At 31.2% G+C, this 18534-nt stretch overlaps 1 protein-coding gene across 1 annotated transcript in view; it reads right to left on the bottom strand.

Annotated features, from left to right (window-relative positions):
- The window catches only part of LOC106685314 (bridge-like lipid transfer protein family member 3B), an 84057-nt gene that overhangs the window by 46245 nt on the left and 19278 nt on the right, over positions 1 to 18534 (bottom strand). The window contains exons 4-9 of the mRNA XM_014427908.3: positions 16211 to 16436; positions 12840 to 13006; positions 10324 to 10477; positions 9168 to 9288; positions 5744 to 5873; positions 1149 to 1332 (exon numbers count right to left, since the gene is read on the bottom strand). Of these exons, the coding sequence (XP_014283394.1) occupies positions 1149 to 1332; positions 5744 to 5873; positions 9168 to 9288; positions 10324 to 10477; positions 12840 to 13006; positions 16211 to 16436 (982 nt within the window). The remainder of the gene's footprint in view (positions 1 to 1148; positions 1333 to 5743; positions 5874 to 9167; positions 9289 to 10323; positions 10478 to 12839; positions 13007 to 16210; positions 16437 to 18534) is intronic.

Genomic DNA, 18534 nt, shown 5'->3' with positions numbered 1-18534 from the left:
AAAAAGCAAGTCAATTATGAATTTATTGAAGTCAGATTAAAAAAAAAAAAATCCTACAATAAGATGGTCAAAGTTAAAAATTCAATTCCCCAAATACACATTTCTCTCCGAGATAAAATTGAATTGCTGACCACTAGAACTTTAGCTACTGCTAGGCTACTAGATCTCAATCCATTGTCATTGCTCATTGGGCCTAAATTGAGATTCTGGACCTATCTTGGTATTTAAGTCAACTATGACTATTTTTATATCATAATTTTAAGTCTGACCAACAAGTTTTTCTAACTAAACATAGAAATCATCCATCACCTAATCTTTTATATCTTCAATTGGTGCATATAAGTTAATAATTGTGGTATAAAACCAATGACTTCTAATTTGTGATACACTAATCCTTTTATTGACTAGGGAGTAGTTCATGATTGATTTCCTTGCAGCTGGGCAAACTATAAATCCAGTGCCAAATGTACCATCATTCACATATCTTTCAGAGTAGAATAGTGTGTGGTCGTTGGAATTGGTTTCACTACTCTCTGGCCATCTTACCCCCTTTAAGGCTGTAACCAATATAAAGTACTTTTTACTTTATTCACTACTGTTTGGATGGCCTCTGGTCTGAGTAAGCTCTGAACATTCCATGATATAATGTTTTATATTGAGATTATACAAATCCGGAATCTTACCATACTAAAGCAGTCAGATTTTCTGAGCAGTTTAAGGTTTTGTAATAAGGTGTTTTATACAGGATAGGGTTATCAGCCCTAAGCCTAACCCTCAACCTGGAGGTCCAGAAGTTGTGTCAGACTCATGAGTGGCTTATCTCTATTTGCCTCTTAGGGTGAGGGGATTACTGTCCCCATGCAGGAATCGAAACCACACTTGGTATAGACCTGATTATTTGGGTAACATAGTCATCCTTGGTTTGAAGTTAAACATCCAGGTACTGACCACATTTTACATTTCTTAACTTTGATTACCAATGCATCTATATATATACATACACACACACATACATATACATGTGAATATCATGTAAATTTTTAAAATTAAATGAACAGTAAAAAATCCAGTGCCATTTTAGCATCTAAATTCAAATCAATGTGTACTATAATCCATATTATTTATTAATATAAAATGTTATCAGTTACCTTTGATGAATTCCTTGGGAGTTTGTTTGGTAACTGTAGTAACTTTATACATTGTAAAATCCTCAACTCTAATAACCACACAAGATGTCATTACCTTAGCTAGATTATCAATAACATATTTTTTTACAGAATGACTGCTAGGCAATGATTCATAGTTTTTTTCAAAGGACATATATTCTTCTTCCTAAAATAGATTACAAATGATTAAAATGAGAATAAACTAACCATTAAAATTAATAGAAAGATAAAAATGATGCTGATAATAAGAGAATTTGAAGGAATTCAGTGAGTTTTCTGGTTTAATCTATAAAAGTAATTTACAGATAAAAACTAATTGTTCATTAAATATTAATCATTCCTGGTGGATTAGATATCTATTTTAAATTCATTTTAGGCATATATCAGATTAATAAAAGGTTTAAGTGATTTAGGTAAAATTTTTGAATTGGAATTATATTAAAATTCATTTAAGTTTGTGCCATATTATAAACAAACTATAAGATCTCAAACATTATTTGAATGGAGGGGGGCACTTGGTCTCTACATAGGCTGGATAGGTTTGGTTAAAAATGAAAGAGTGATAGAAGCCTTGAAAGGAAGTGTTTTTTCACAACTCCTTCAATATTCATTGGAGATCAAATACGCTTGTTATACCTATTGTTGCGGCCAACATATGGTCCACAAATTGATAATTGGAACATGTGATTTTTATTAAGCCGAAAACACCAAGAAACTACTCTCTGTTGTTTTTTATACTAAAAAATAGATAGATGACATCTAACCGTCTCAGTGCGCACACACATATCGTCTCCTTTGTCTACTCACTACGCACTGGTAGTTGCCAGCATCCTGGCCATCTCCGTCATCTACATCATTTTAGCCACGGCGGGCAGACTACTTAGACTCATCCTCCAAGAGGACAAGGCAGGGGGACATACGTCCTTTTGTTGATCTACTTCCACGAGAATATCCACTCAGAACAACCACAACCGGGGCCCCACCAATCACCAGTGATATAAGACTTTTTCTCTCTCTTTTGTCTAATTCATTTAATTTAAGCTTTCTTTTTTTCTAGTTTGTATATTTATAGATATTTTGTGTTCCTTTTATTATGTTTACTTATTTAAAAATAACAAAATTCGGCTATTCTTTTCTTTTCACTACTTTTCAAGGTTGGGCTAGTAGAGGTTCCTTTTGAACCCCTACCCGCCATAACACCTATTATTATTATACTATGTATACCTATTACCTAATTATAAGGTTGTATCTTGGGGATAAATTTTTCCTAGTTAATCAGGATGGTAAACATTCTGATTCACTGCTGGGCCTCCTTAAGGACTTTAAGCCAGTCTTTTTTATTTTGTCCCATATCTCCTTACTCCAAGCATTTGAGGTCCTCCTCGATGTCATCCAACCATCTAACTCTTTGTCTTTCTCTGTATAGTTTTCTTCCAATTTTTCCATGTAGCAGGCATCTTGGCATCCTCTCTACATGTCCGAGCAATCTGAGGTGGGTTTTTTCACAAAGGATACCAGGTCTAGTTTCCTATACATTGCACATAGCTCACATCTCTTCCTTAATTGCCATGTCATTTTCTCTTATTAGCCCAAATATCTTTGAGTATTTTTCTTTCCCATTGACATTGACTGAGACATTGAGTCTCATTTTCCTTTCATTTGTCGATACCCAGGATTCACTGCTTTAAGTATCTGTGGGTCTCAAGATGGTTTCATATCATGAGATTTGGATTTTTTGAAAAAGTTTAAAACTTTTAAGTTTTTTGTAGGATAAAAAGGCACTTGTTACCTGCAGGCAGCCTTGTATTCACTTCATTCTTTAATTATGTTGTCATCTATTATAACAGAACCAAGGTATTCAAAAGTGCCTGTACTTTTAAAACTGTGCCAATCTGCAAATCATGGTGTTCCACATGTTGGTTCCTGAATGATATTGAATATTTTGTTTTTCCTTCATTAACATGAAGGCCCATTTCTGCCATTTCCCTTTTAGTGGAGCTCCTCCAAGTGCTGCCGTGCTTTTAGCTATTATGAGTACATCATCCGCATATGCCAAGGCGATTATAAATAGTTCCATTAGGGTTGGTTTGTACTGCCCTTATAGCTTTTTCCAATGATAAATTAAAAAGGACAGGTGATAGAGGGTCTTCTTATTCTTTTGATAGCATTCCCTATATTTTTATCTTCATCATGTTATCGTGCATAATCATTTTTGCAAGCCTAGTGAGCTTTCTGGGAATTCTCAATTCTACCATTATCTTAAGCAGTTCCTCTCTATTAACACTATCATATCTCCTTAAAATCAATAAATAGGCTATGGAGGTCAGCATTACTCTCATATCCTCTTTCAAGAAGCTGCCTTAGCGAACATATTTGATCGATAGATGATCTTCCAGGCCTAAAACCACATCGATTGTCACCCAGTATCAGTTCAGAACACTTCATCAGCCATTTGTTTAACAATATAGAAAATACCTAGTAGGCTGTAGTCAATAAGGCAGCTTGTCATCTTTTTTATGTGTGAGAAGGCATATCACAGCTAGTTTCCACTATTCAGGCATTCTCTCTTCAAACCAGACATCCCACACCAGTTGGAATATATAGTTTTTCAGTTCATTCCCTCCATATTTTAGCATTTCTGAATATATGTCATCAATACCAGGGCCTTATTGCTTTTTAATTCGCCAATTATTTCTTCAGTTTCTTCTTGTTTTGGCAGCTCTACTCCTTCATCTCCTTCTTTGGGTACACTCCAGCATTTTAGTAGGTTAATCATTTCCTCTTCATCCTGGTGGTTGGATTCTACTAGAATTTCCTTGAAATATTTTGCCTATCTCTGTAATATTGGTAGAGTTTCTGACTGTCAAACTTATAGACTTGTTTGAACATTAGAGATTATCTGGACCCCTTGCTCTACCTTCGCTGTCAAGATTATGGACATCCTGCCAAGTCCTGGATGAAGGAGGTGACGTTCAAGTGGTGTTTGACCACAGAGTTTGGTCCTAAGTCTGGCCCTGCGGAAGGTAGTATTCAACGAATTGCTGGGGGAGCTAGAGAATAGAGAGTTTCTAACCACAGCCAATGTCGAGGACCTGGCAGTAATCGTGGCCAAGAACAGCAGAGCCAGATTGAAGATGGAAGCAGAAAGGTGTGCTGGTCTTGTTTGAGAGTGGTGCATGAAGAGGAAGTTAAGTATGGCTGCAGCTAAGACTCAGGTCATACTCATACGGCGCTTCACTGATAGGGCTCTTCCTATCACCCTAGACATACAAGAAGAGAGGATAAGACCAGGTGAGGAGGTAACATACCTTAGTGTGAGGGTAAGAAAATGATTTGATACCATTCCTCACCTGGTGTATTTAAGGGATAGGGTGAACCTATCATTCAATGGACTAAGCAGGATAGGGGGTGCATTCTGGGGAATCAGGTACCATGCCATGATGACCATTTACAAAGGTGTGGTCCTGGGTATTCTGAGGTACTTATACCCTGCATGGAGCCAGAACCTCATGCAGGATCAGAATAGAAGACTGACCACCATAAGAGATTATCTATGCTGAGGGTCACAAAGACATTGACCCCCAGTGCCTCACGTGTAGAATTCCGGAAACTACTGAACACGCAGTAGTGGATTGCTCAGCTATAAAAGGCCACCAAGCCAGGTTCGAGAAAAACTGGGATTTTAGCCCTTGCCGAGTCAGAATTCCCCAATCTGATGGAGAAGGAGAATTATCCCTTCTTCAGGGTTCATCAACGGGAGGAATGAATAAACTAAGTAAGTAGAGAAGGTCAATGAGGTAGGATTTATCAGTAGAAACTAAAATTACAAATTGTTGCTCTTGGTGAAAGTTAAATAATTTTCCAGGTGATACTCATACAGGGGGTTGAAAAAATAATTTCTTGACTTCTTTTCACCTTTATTAACATTTGGCATTTCGTACATTATTCCATTACAAAAAACATTTCATTTTTATGTCTTGTATATTACAAGTACACATAGTAACTTTACTTACATAGTAAGCTTAATTTCCTTCAATGGGATTTAGTTTAATTGTTTTTAGTTTATTTCCTGTCCTTGCCATTTAATCATTAAACTATTGGCTTGATTTGTTAAATTTGTGAAGTCATTATAATTACATAATTTTTAATATGAAAATTTTATCTTCTAATAACTTTAATTAATGTTTTTCAATTATTCTACATAAATTAAGAGACCCTAGCCCCTAATTTCAACACTGCAAACCTTTTAATATAGAAGTAAACATATTGTAAAATAGGATAAACAAATTATGGATGGATGGGAAAAAAAACCGATGGGCGTACGGGAGTATTAGTTTTCACGTCAAACCAATGGTTTTCTCCCACCATTTCCTTGCAGGAGTCCCTGGACCTCCAATTGGGAAATGCTACACTTGAATAATGGCCACCGATAAATGTTAGTTTGAATAAGAAAAGTTGGGAAAACTATAGAATGGCAACAGGGAATGAGGGGATCCTTGGCAAACAATGGTTGAGAAAGTCAAGACTGACTTGCAAGTTGTCATACTATAATAATAATAATAAAAATAATTCAGTACCTTTTTATTTTCAGATGATTTTTGAGTTGATTTTTTGTTACTGATATCAATAAGTTGGAGCAAAGAATTTTTAAAGGAATTTTGAGCAGCATTAAGCCACTGCAAATGAAGTGAGTTTTCTTGATCATACCTACAAAAGAACAAACTATCACAGTTATATGACTATAAGTTTTACAACTAATACATAAATTAAATCATTATTAGTCATCTTAACACGCATTAATCAAGTAATTGAAAATAAAAAATCATTAAACAAATTTTCAACTATTAATGTAATTAATAAACATTCTGAATCCATAGTCAATTTTTCTTTAATAATTGTGGAAAAATCATTTTATGAACTACTTTTTTCCATTTTTTAGAATAAATACTATATCTGGAGGCTTGAAAATATTTTTTACTACAAAGAAAATGAAATAATACATCAAAATGTTGTCTCTATGATCCCACTTCACAGAGTGTCTGAAAATAATAATAACTTTAAAAGGATTTAGTGAATGACATAAATTCTTCCTTATTAAAAAACAATAGTTTATTTAATATCATCAGCAACGTTTCGGGAGATTTCCCCCATCTTCAGGCTGTTGTAACATAGTCATGCTGTAGCACAATTCGTAGATTTTGCAAGAATTTTGTATTAATATTATTCATATGGTCTTCATTCATAACCATATTGTTTTTCTAAATTTAATAATCCTTTATGCTGGAAGAGTCTTATGGAATTAAAAGGATTTAGTGAATGACATAAATTCTTCCTTATTAAAAAACAATAGTTTATTTAATATCATCAGCAACGTTTCTATTGTTACATAAACTATTGTTTTTTAATAAGGAAGAATTTATGTCATTCACTAAATCCTTTTAATTCCATAAGACTCTTCCAGCATAAAGGATTATTAAATTTAGAAAAACAATATGGTTATGAATGAAGACCATATGAATAATATTAATACAAAATTCTTGCAAAATCTACGAATTGTGCTACAGCATGACTATGTTACAACAGCCTGAAGATGGGGGAAATCTCCCGAAACGTTGCTGATGATATTAAATAAACTATTGTTTTTTAATAAGGAAGAATTTATGTCATTCACTAAATCCTTTTAATTCCATAAGACTCTTCCAGCATAAAGGATTATTAAATTTAATAATAACTTTGAGAATATAAGATTATAAAATGTTATAAATCCTTCTATTTTAAAGATATCAAAATGAATTTGGCTGGAATCCTTCACAACTATTTAATGACTATAAATGAAAGTAATAAAAAAATAGGTTTTATTGCAAACTATAATTTTTTCACTATGTGTTGCCTCAAATTTAAAAAAACAATAGCAGCTGGTGAACTATAGGAGCAAGCCTACAACTTTTTCTTTAAGCGATTCTTTTCCTAATATATGTTTTACGATTAATCTATTTCATACAAATCACAGCCACTTTATCCAAATTTTACTTAAATAATTAGTTAAAGACATTCTTTTTTCTAAAAAATTGTTATGTTTTATTTTCATTTTAGGGCATTAAATAAACTAATAAAATGACACCTTAATGTAGTTGTCTTATTGACTGATCCTCAAGGTACACAAAATACATATTATTAACAGTAAAAAAAAAGTTATCAATGTACACATACATACTTTTGAAAAATAATATTAGTAATTGGTGTTTTTCCGAATACAATTTATTTATAATTGTACTAGTGATTATTAAATAAATAAAAAAAGGGCGAGCTTTTAAAAGTACCCACAGAATGGGTGGAATCTCTAACAACTTTGTTATTTTTTCTTTGAAAAGTAAACAGATATCTCCAGTTCTAAGTAAATATAGTTTTAAATAATAAATAGATCATATAAATAAAAGTATTAAAATGCTTTTAGTTGAATAAATGTATTAGAAAACTTTTAAATACATAAAGAAGTATTTAAATTCTTCTAATTATTCAAATGTTAATATTTAAATGTCTAAATAAATCCTCAGCTCTGGTATAAATTTACTTAAAGAAATCGATTAGAATAAACTGTAGTAAATGTGGGAACGGTGTATTATTGTAAATGATACAAAACATGGTAACACTTTTATCTGAATCCATGAAATTATTTTTTGTAATCTTCTCAATATCTGACTACTGCTATTAAGAACAATGCAGGAAACTTTACAAACCTTATAGTACCTAACAAGACTTGTTTGTAAGAATAGTGTTCCCACTTAGCTTACACGTAGGAAGGTCTTTCATATTTTGCATTGCCAAGTAGCGTGTACAGATCTGAACAACCAGAATATTGTAATCTACACTTATGATAGGTATTCTCAATTATTTTTAGGGTCACCACTGTTTTACAATGTGTTTTCCATTTTTTTTTCCACATTTCTACACAAATGCTCCTTAGTTTTAGTTGTGTGGGGCAAAAGTGTACCAATAAGTACATACTAGCCCTAATGATATTTTTTTGACAGTCACTTTAAATATAAATCACCATTTTGAGACTTCATTTTGGCTAATATCATGGAAAATGGCAGTCCTACAAAGAAGAACATACAGAATATAAAATATTGTAAAATGACTTAAACTCGCTTCACTTCGGGGATTGTAGTCATGGTAAGTATGTCTAATACTTCCTGAAATATCTAACTTTGCTCCAGATGAATCAATTTCGATAAATAGAGCTTACTGTCAAAACCTTGTAGGAATTTTTATTCATTTTAATTTTTTTAAAGTTTTTGAGTAAATAACAATCCTAAAATTAGTTATACACTTACTCCTCACTATTAGACTATACCTGCAATACACATAACTTCAATGATAAACAAAACTTATTGTTTTAGGACAAAACTAAATAAACATGATTGAGAAGGAGCGGGAGGAGGATTGGCGAAGGGATCGCAAAGAATCAAGTTAAAAGAAGTTCATTCATTATACTGTGGTTGGCACACAGACAATTCATTGTCTAGAAGCCCTTTTTGCTATGTAGAGATTACTGGTGTGAAATTTTGTTACACTAATGAATGGTTATAACACCAAGGTAAATTATTTTTTTCTGAGGGGATTTTAAATCTAGGTTTGTTTGCATACTTTATACATTATGTAGCAGCATATTTTTTACTAAATCATATGGCTGGTTCAAGGAGATTTTTAAAAAAATGGTTATTTTGAGACATTTATTGTATTTTCCAACTGGACAAAGTAGCATGACTGGAGAATGGCAATGTTTGCTTAGTTGATCTAAGCAAAAATCACACATTGGGAAAATAGTTGATTTTAAAGTCCAAATTGAACTTAAAATATTCAATAAGGCCACTCAACTGTATTCCATAAGTTTGATTTTTACTTAGATTGACCAAGTGACCATTGGCATCAGCTGGTTATACAAAGTTTGCAGTTAGGACACGGAACTAATAAAATGAAACATGACAATATTTCTGATACCTTCCCCAATGATTTCTATCCGCAGCAGAAAGATGATAAGGATAATAATCAATCTGAAGTGAACAAAGCTTTAAACAAACAGCACTTCCATTTTGTAACAATGGGTGACATGATCTTCCAGCTAAAAAAAAAAAAAATAACATTTAATAACCTAAGCTAATGTTTTAAAAAGATTTCTGAAAAATAATGTTTCATTATTGGAAGATCAATGGTTTACCATGTGTAATAATAAAAGGAAGATGGTCCGGTGCAGTCGAAGAAAAGCTCAAGTAGTCATAAAACTTTATTATGAGCCAGTGTTTTGCCCCATGTTGCATGGCTTTATCAGGGCTAAAAAATATACAAACACTTAAATGGGGTGAAAATAAATAAACAATGTAAATTAAGAATTAAAAAAAAATTTACAGTGAAAATTAAAATTAAATAAGAATAATAAAAGGTTTTAGACAATTAAAGAAAACAGAAATGACAACAGATAAAAAATATATATATAAAACTATAGGTACACAAAAGATGGACAAAGGGAATAAGAGCAAAATCAAGAATAAAGAAAGACAATGAACAAGATAGGAAGTATACCTGACAGACAGCAAGCGAGCTAGGAAATGAGATGACGGGTAAGAATGAGAGTGGTTGGTGGTCAAAAATATGTTACATTTGAAAATAATATTAAAGTTAAGAGTATTAACAAATTAAAGAAATATTTATGCTTCCTATCTTATTCATTATCTTTCTTTATTCTTGATTATACTCTTATTCCCTTTTTCCATTTTTTGTGTACCTGTATTTTTGTATTATTTTTTAACTGTTGCCATTTCTGTTTTCTTTAATTGTCTATAACCTTTTTTTTATTCTTATTAAATTTTAAGTTACAATGTAAATTTTTATTTTTAATTCTTAATTTACATTGTTTATTTATTTTTCCCCCCATGTAAGTGTTTGTATCTTTTTTAGCTCTGATGAAGCCCTGCAACATGGGGCAAAACGTTGGCTCATAATAAATAGTTTTATGACAATTTGAGCTTTTCTTTTACTGCACCCGGACCATCTTCATTTTTTGATATTCCATTTCAATGTTTAAATAAGATTGGGTAAAAAAATGAAATTAAAATTAAGTATAACTATCAACTTAAAAAGGAAAAGTTAAAATATATACCTCCTGGATCATCACTTAAATGTAAGACAATCTTTTGAGCAATGAAGTGGTAAGATGTCTCAATAACATCAAAACGGGCAAATACTTGTTCTTTTGAGCTAGGTTCTGTACCTCGAGCCTGTTGTGATACTTGGGCATGATATTCAGGAAGCATCTGAAAATTTTCATAAATAAAATTAAACCAAGAAAATTATAAAAACTATTACCATTAATAAATAAAGATTTTTTAATATTTATTTCATCTTATAATCAATATATAATTATTAATTTACTGAAATCTAGGGCTTATCAACACTTGACTAAGACTCAACACATTTTGATTAATCTTGGTACAGATGTTTCATTATAGGCTTATTGATGATCCCTTAAGGGATTTTTAATTTAGCGAATTAGCTTCCCTTCATTGGTGGGGGCTGTTTCATCGATGTTCATTTTTAAGAAACAACACAAAAATTATTTAATATATGATCTTTGAAAGTGGCGATAAAGGACTTGAATTTTCTTTTGGAGGTAACAAATTAATCTGCATCTCATACTTTTTTTGTAATTTCCAAAATGTATGTTTCTACTTTTCAGTTAATTTTCCAAGCATATTACCACCTCCTCAAATATGTTACTTGTAATGATAGTATACTTGAGGGTAACATACTTAAGAAATTACCTTTAAAAGTAAATTTGTATTCAGATAAAAAATCGAAAAATTTCATTTTTGAAACTATATCAGTAAGACTTTTAATATTAGTTATGATGAAAAATTAAAAATAACCAGATAAAGATTAGTTTGACACAAACTTTCCAGATTCCAGGGTAAAACTGATACATTACTTTGCACCACCCAAGGCCAGAGCCAGATGAGTCTTAAATTACCACGACATCAAAAAATATTAACCAAAATAATACTAATAACATACCTGATGATCTCACAATCATTCAATTTGACTATCTTTCATTTTTTTTTTTAAATAACACTTGTGCCTTATAAACATTAATTTCAATTTGAGTACAAATTTTTTGTTTTTATCAAGGTATTTTAATGAATGTTTTAGTAGGACAGGGTGGTTTGAGCCATTCACTGTTTACTAATATACACTCTCCATCAAAAGTATTGCAACACCCATAATTCTTGAGATTTTTTTGGTTTTGACCTTAATTCATAATTTGTATTTACAGTAATATTATTTATTAAATGAGAGATATTAGGGATTAGACACATCATTGTTACTCACTGTTTACCAACAAACGATGGAATTTTGGTTTTTTCATTTCAAATTTCCTTTCAGTACATGTTTATCTTTCGTTTGGCACAAGTCTGTTCTCTTTTCTCTCTTTAGTCTAGTTATAACAATTAATTTTATTCACAATGAATCATTTAAGCCACGATCATCAGAATCATCGTTCTCACTGAAGAAGACAAATCATTGCATTACATTGCTAATCGCCTTGGGATTCACTATTCTTTCATTTTAAAGACCATAAAAAGGTACAAGGAGACTGGTAGTCATTCGAGGCGACTAACCTCAGGGCAACCCAGGATTAATAATCCCATAGATGACCCCTAGAAAACAGCGTAAAGAGGTTGAGATTTGCGAGGGAACACCAATCTCGGAATGGAAAAAAGTAGTATTCACTGATGAGATGAGAGTGGCCCTTAACAAACCAGAAGGCTGTGAAAGAGTTTGAAGATGGCCTGGAGAACAGTATAGTCAGTAAAGCACATTAGAAACTGAGCCATTTGGGGGGAATTCTATCATGTTCTGGGGGAGCATATCTTGGGCATCATGTACCGAGTTAGCGCCAATCCAAGGAGAGGCCTTGAATGCTTTGGTAAAAATGATTCTTCAAGATCATGTAGTGCCTTTTATGCCATTCATAGGCTCTAAATTGTTAATCATGTATGATAATGCCCTTGCTCGCAAGGCAAGATGTGTTTCTGAGTACCTGAACACCACAAATTGATTGAAACCACCATTGATTGGCCAGCAGGAAGTCCTGACCTTAACCCAATCAAGCAAGTTTGGGATTATCTCAAAAGAAAGCTTCAGTCATGAGATTCACCTCCTACTACCCTTAAATGCTAGAGGCAGCTGTATTGGAGGAATGGAACAATATACACCATGGTTTTCTTTAAAATCTTTTTACAAGTACGTCAAGACAAGTGGAAGCAACATTGAAGCCAGAGGCACCAATACACCTTATTAAATCTAAATTTATAAGTAAATTTGTTTATTGGAAGAAATATTGCAATTTATTTTAATAAAACTTGTTTATGTCCAGTTTAAAAATGTTTATTATAGACTTCAGAACCTTTCTTTATTATGAAAAAACAGACTTTTTGTAAAATTCAAAGTGTTGGAATACGTTTGACGGGGAATTTGTATATAAACACCAAAGTTAGACCCTATTACATAATAATTAGAGGCATATAAAGACAAGCTCAAAGTCACAAGTTGCAAATTTGACCCATATATATGTCATATATCATGAAACCCTCAAAAAATACTTTAAACAATAATTACCTCCAATTTTCTAGCCGCTTTCTTGATTCGGGTAGTTTCATTTGCTTTTTGTACTAGCCCAGATAATGATTCAACAAAATGTAAAACTGCTTTTAGTTGAGAATCAGTTAAAACCCATAACAAATCATCTAATCTCAATAGAAGTTTGCAACCCATCACAAAGCAATCTGAAAAGTAATATTATGAAATGAGCATTAACATTTTAATTTAGGCTATGTTCGTGGTTGTTATTTAAGTCATTCAAATATTTACAAATTCTAATTGATATTGAAAAATGTGATTTTAGAAATATACTTTAGCTGTTATCAAGTTAAGACACTTTTTCTTCAATAAATAATGGCTATTTTATTTAACATTAGGATGATCAATGATAATTTTGCTAATAAATAAATTATTGTTTGAATACAATTGGAAGATTTCAACCACAAAGCTCTGAGTCTCTAAAATATCAGCAAATAATCATATAATAAAACCAGTCATTTGAAAATAAAGTCTTACTAACCCTCAGAGCCACCAGGGGTCTGAGGAATTCATAGCGATATTTATTTATTACATTTTAGAGTTCTAAACTTTTTATTTTGGAATTTATAGGTTGTATGATCCAATCTGATATAAATAAATACAGAAATAAATACATTGTATTGAACTCATTGTATGATATAAAAAGTAGACAAGTAATTATAATTGGTTCTGACTGACCCCGTACCAATTAAAAAAGCCATACTTGAGAGATTTAAGGATTTTGGAACCTTCCAATAATATTCTAAATGAATTACTTTATTCTGTTAATATAAATAATTCAAATAATTCTCTTGATATAAATAATGCAAGTAATTCACGATTTCTGATATTTTGTTTATTTATTTATTGAAATTTACAATTGCATTAAATAAAAAATACATATAGTAAATGTGATGTGAGTTTTATTTATAACAATGGCTTGACACAGTCTTGTGGAGAATCTACCCATTGGTAGAACTCCAATAACATTCTTACATTAGAAGGTCTCGAGGGCATCTTCTTTTCAGATGCCTAATAGGATTATCAGGAATTGAATAGGAAGCAAGATTAGAAACTAGTGGGTTTGGGAGGTTAGGGCGTTTATCATGGAAGGATTGATATTTGGTATTGGCAATATGTTGGGCATTAAGGTCATTATGGATGATTTCTAATATTTATGTCAGTAGATATACTTTATGTATGAAATAGTTGACTTGAATAATCTAGGAAATAGTCTGAGTGCCAGTAAAAATAATTTTAAATATTAAAATTAGTATAATACTTAAATTTTTATTTTAATGTAGGAGTTAAATATATCATATTATTATTTGTTTTCTTTTGAGAGGCACAAAATATTATAATAATTAAAATAACTAATTTTCATTTGAATCCCAAAAACTTCCAAAAAATCCAAAAAAATTGTTGGATATTTTTAGTGTTGTAATTAAAGTTATTAATGTGGTTTACCAGTCACTTCCTGATTTTGCAATTTGAAAAAAAAAAAATAGTAATTTTATAAAATACACAAGGATTTTGTTTTATCATAAATATATTTTCTTTAAAGTTACTGATTCATTTTTAAGAATGAACATAAAAAATATATTGCAAAATCGATCAGAAAGAGAACAAACAATGATGTTACATATATACAAAACTATTGAAAAAATATATAACTACTATAGGATTATTAAAAAGTTCAATTTCTTTTTCTTTTTTTCAAAAAGCACAAAATTTTTTAAAAACAATCATAAAAACTTTGTAATTCCCTTATGTTTCAACTTTTTTTGTACCAGCTAAATAAGATATTGGAATAGCTATAAAAAGAATGTATTTCAAAAATAAGGTTGAGTCGTTATCATAATTATCAATGATGAATGTAATAATAATAATACTTTATTTTAACAAAATTTATCAATGTTAAACAAAAGAGACAGTTTTGTGTTGCATATACCAGTGGTTTAATAAGAAGTTATATCTAGGAAATTACTATCAATACTATTAATATGACTCCCTTTTCAAAATGATGACTTCTAAAATCATTATCATAATCTAAAAATTATTATTAATTTAAACTTGTTTACCCTTGCAAGAACTCTCCCATCTCTTCTTTCTATTTATTTTTTCTCTTTAATTTATTTAAACTAAAAGCGATATCATGCTCATTCATATAAACAATATAATATTATCAAGAAAGTCTATTCAATACACAAAATTGGAGATTAAGATTACGATTAAGTTAAAGATTGCATAATAAGTAATTACCTGGCCCTTCTGGAAAATATCAGTTTTAAGTTAAAATTCAGCCATCCATAAACTTATATTTAACCTTAAATTGAACACGCTGAGACCTCAGTGCTAGGCCATACATAAACAGATGTTTCAGGTGGGCTACAAATTTTTGGTGGAAACTTGGAGATATGAAAACAGAAAATCGGTCGAGCCGTGTCCTCAAAAAAATGTTACATATTCAAAAACGGACAGACATAACATATTTAGTACAGTATTTTTTTTAATATACTGAACTAAATATGTTTAAATATTATATAAGCACAAATGGACTGACTAATCACATTCGATAAAATCAATGCAGGATCTTGACTTCTTTCAAAACATTCATGCCATTTATTTGAATAATCTGAGTCATCAAAAATAAAAATTGATTGAGCCGTTCGCTCAGTCATCACTTAAGTATCCCACATCAACCATAGCTCTGAGGAAGCTAACTTTAAAATGAGGTTTGACCCATGCTTGTTTCATGAGCTATCTGAAAAACGGTTCATTTTTGGGTTTTAAAATGCAGGACCCAATCTACAAGGAATTTGGGTATAGATTCTCAAGCTGAAAACATTAAAACCCACTTAGCACCTCTTGATCCGCTGACTTACCTCCCTCAGAGTTTTGAAACATGTCACTTTTTTTAATAACTTTTATTAAAGTAACAGTAAGAATTTAAGAATTACAACTGGGATTCCCTTTCTATTCATACCTCATTCATCAAAATTGATCTTTCTAGAGAGCCGAAAAAGGGCTTTCATACACTGAATATTACCTACAAACAATGCTATGCTGTATACGTACAATAAATAACAAAATATCTCTTGGTGCTTCAAGTTCTGCAATTGTGAATTTGTACATTCATATTTTATGAATTGTGCCCGTTACAGAGGAATAAAAAATCCTGGTGGGGAATTAAATTGGTATTCCCATCTGGAGTGAATGGATTCTGTAATAGAGGGATTCAAATTCACTAAATTTGTACTTTATTGGCTGTTATATAAATAAAATTGTCCATTAAGGGGGTATAAACACACACTAAAAAAAATAATCAAAGAAACTAGATTACATTTTTAAAATCAATTAAAAAGGTCTACCTGATAAACGCTTTTTTATGGTAAGGCGGCAATTAGCTTTATTAGTCAGAAGCCTTAAGGGTGGAAGATCGATATCTTTTGTAGATCGGGCTTCTAGTCTTAACGTTTGCCATTCCAAACCTTTAAATATTAAAATCTGACCTCTAGCAGAGTCTTTTAGTCTCGTCTTATTCAATTCAGCTCGTTTCCAGTTAGGGGTTTTGGATTCTACTACTATCCTCATTATCTGAAAAAAATTGAAATTAAAATAATTTCAGAGCAATAATAAAAATTATTAGGCAGTAGTTGCTGACATTGTGAGAAATAGAATCCTGTACAGATAATCCATATGTAATCTTTTTTTATGAGGAGAAGATTGTAGGTGCAGTCGACGAAGAACACAAATAAGTAGAACTTATCTTACAATCGCCAACGACCAGAATTTCAGGCCTTCATCAGGACAACTAATGCCAGACAACAATCTCAGACTTTAATAAATGACTGGTACAAAATAAGATGCTACTTTTAACATTTACCTCAGGAAAATATGATATATTTAGAATTTATGCTAATGAATTGTGGTGTTTTATTCCAAAACCTGCCAAGTCCATTTTTCAGTTTTTGATGTTTTTTTCTTTATCATTTTTTTCTATATTTTCATGCGGGTAAAGAATTTATTTCAAAAGGTTTTGAATCACTAGTCATTTAACTGATTTTATAAGACATTTTTTCACCTCATGATAATATATTACAAAAACTGTTAAAAAAAAAAAAATCAAAAACAGGAAAATGGACTTGGCTGTTTTTGGAATATAATTTCACAATTACATAGCAGATAATAAATAATATTCACCATCAATCTTTTTGGTTTTGGAATTCATGGGCTGGCCAAAGATTTTCATTTTCTAGTTGGTTTCATTTTTAATTTTTCTTGATACTTTTACTTTTAAAATGTATTCATTAAACCAATCCTATAGCAAAGAAATCTGGTGCACACAATTTTCACTAACCATTCAACATTGATATGAAATTAAGCCTTGTAATTGAAAACAGCAATTTTTTTTTATTCAGGATGGCAATACTTCCCCTTACTTTATGTAATAATAATATAAAACCCTATGACCCATGAAGGGTCATGGGCTCAGTAGTTTCTAAGGAAGCACTGTTTTTAGAACAGTTATACAAGGAGGGGATTTTTTCAAGATCATGCTCGACTGCCAGATTTTTTCCCAATTAAGGGTATCCACTTTATGAGGCTGTGTGGACCTCAGGAGGGCTCCATAATCCACAGGGTTGACTTATGGCTACAGTGTAACAGAAAATAATTATTTGCCCAGCCGGATTTGAACCCAGAGTTTATGATATTGAAACCTTGGAGTTAGTAGCATTGCGCCTTACCATAGTGCCACCATGCTCCCTCCCCTTACAATAAATTCCATATATATAGATAAGTTAGTAAAAATAATAATAATAATAGTAATAAAATTTTGACTATTGTCATAACAACCACAGAAACACAAAAAAACATTTATTTTCTCCTTCTATCAATCATCAAATTCTTTTATATTTTATGTTTAGTCATTATTTGTTATTGCTAACAGTGACAAATTATTATTTCAAATAAATAAAATTAAAGGTACTAGGAGGTAGAGGAAATTTTTTGGAAAACTCAGCATTTAAGCCCTATCAGACCAATTTAATGAGTATAAGACATAGCTGATATTAAAGACCAATTGATTGTACCAAGATGTAACGAGTTTAATCAAAGTCATTAGAACTGCTTTTTAGAAAATAGTAAAAAAGTAGTGGCACTTGACTAGGAAGTCAATTTTTGTAAAAAAAGTTGTCACACCCAGGCATGTAATGTAACTACAACTAACTGGAACTAGTACTTCATATTATCACCTCTTCACATTATTAGAATTTTGATTAAACCAGGCATATTAATGTACAATTAAATGGTATTTAATACCAGCTATGTCTTATTCTGATTGAAATAGTTTGGGAGGGCTTAAATACCAAATTTTCTAAGATATCTTTCATTTGAAATAATTTTATGATTAACTAAAGGAGAAAATAAATTTTTTAGGGTTTTAAGGATTGTTATGACAATATTTATAGTTTCTTAACTATTGTAATAACTAGAGACCGGGTTTCGTGCAATTGCATCTTTTGTTCCCTAGCTCCAAATTCCAATATACTCAACCGATATCCAAATCATGAAAAATACATTCAAATAACACTGACTTGGCATAAAATGTAATGCTTGAACTAGATTTCTAATGTTATAAACATATAGGTGTATGTATGGCAATATTTATTCATTGTTTAATTTAAAGTTAAAA

This window comes from Halyomorpha halys, unplaced genomic scaffold, assembly GCF_000696795.3.
Source record: "Halyomorpha halys isolate HHAL.00 unplaced genomic scaffold, Hhal_1.1 Scaffold680.1, whole genome shotgun sequence".
Taxonomy (NCBI): domain Eukaryota; kingdom Metazoa; phylum Arthropoda; class Insecta; order Hemiptera; family Pentatomidae; genus Halyomorpha; species Halyomorpha halys.
The sequence above is the reverse complement of the archived record's forward strand: the minus strand, read 5'-3'. Positions and strand labels throughout refer to the sequence as shown.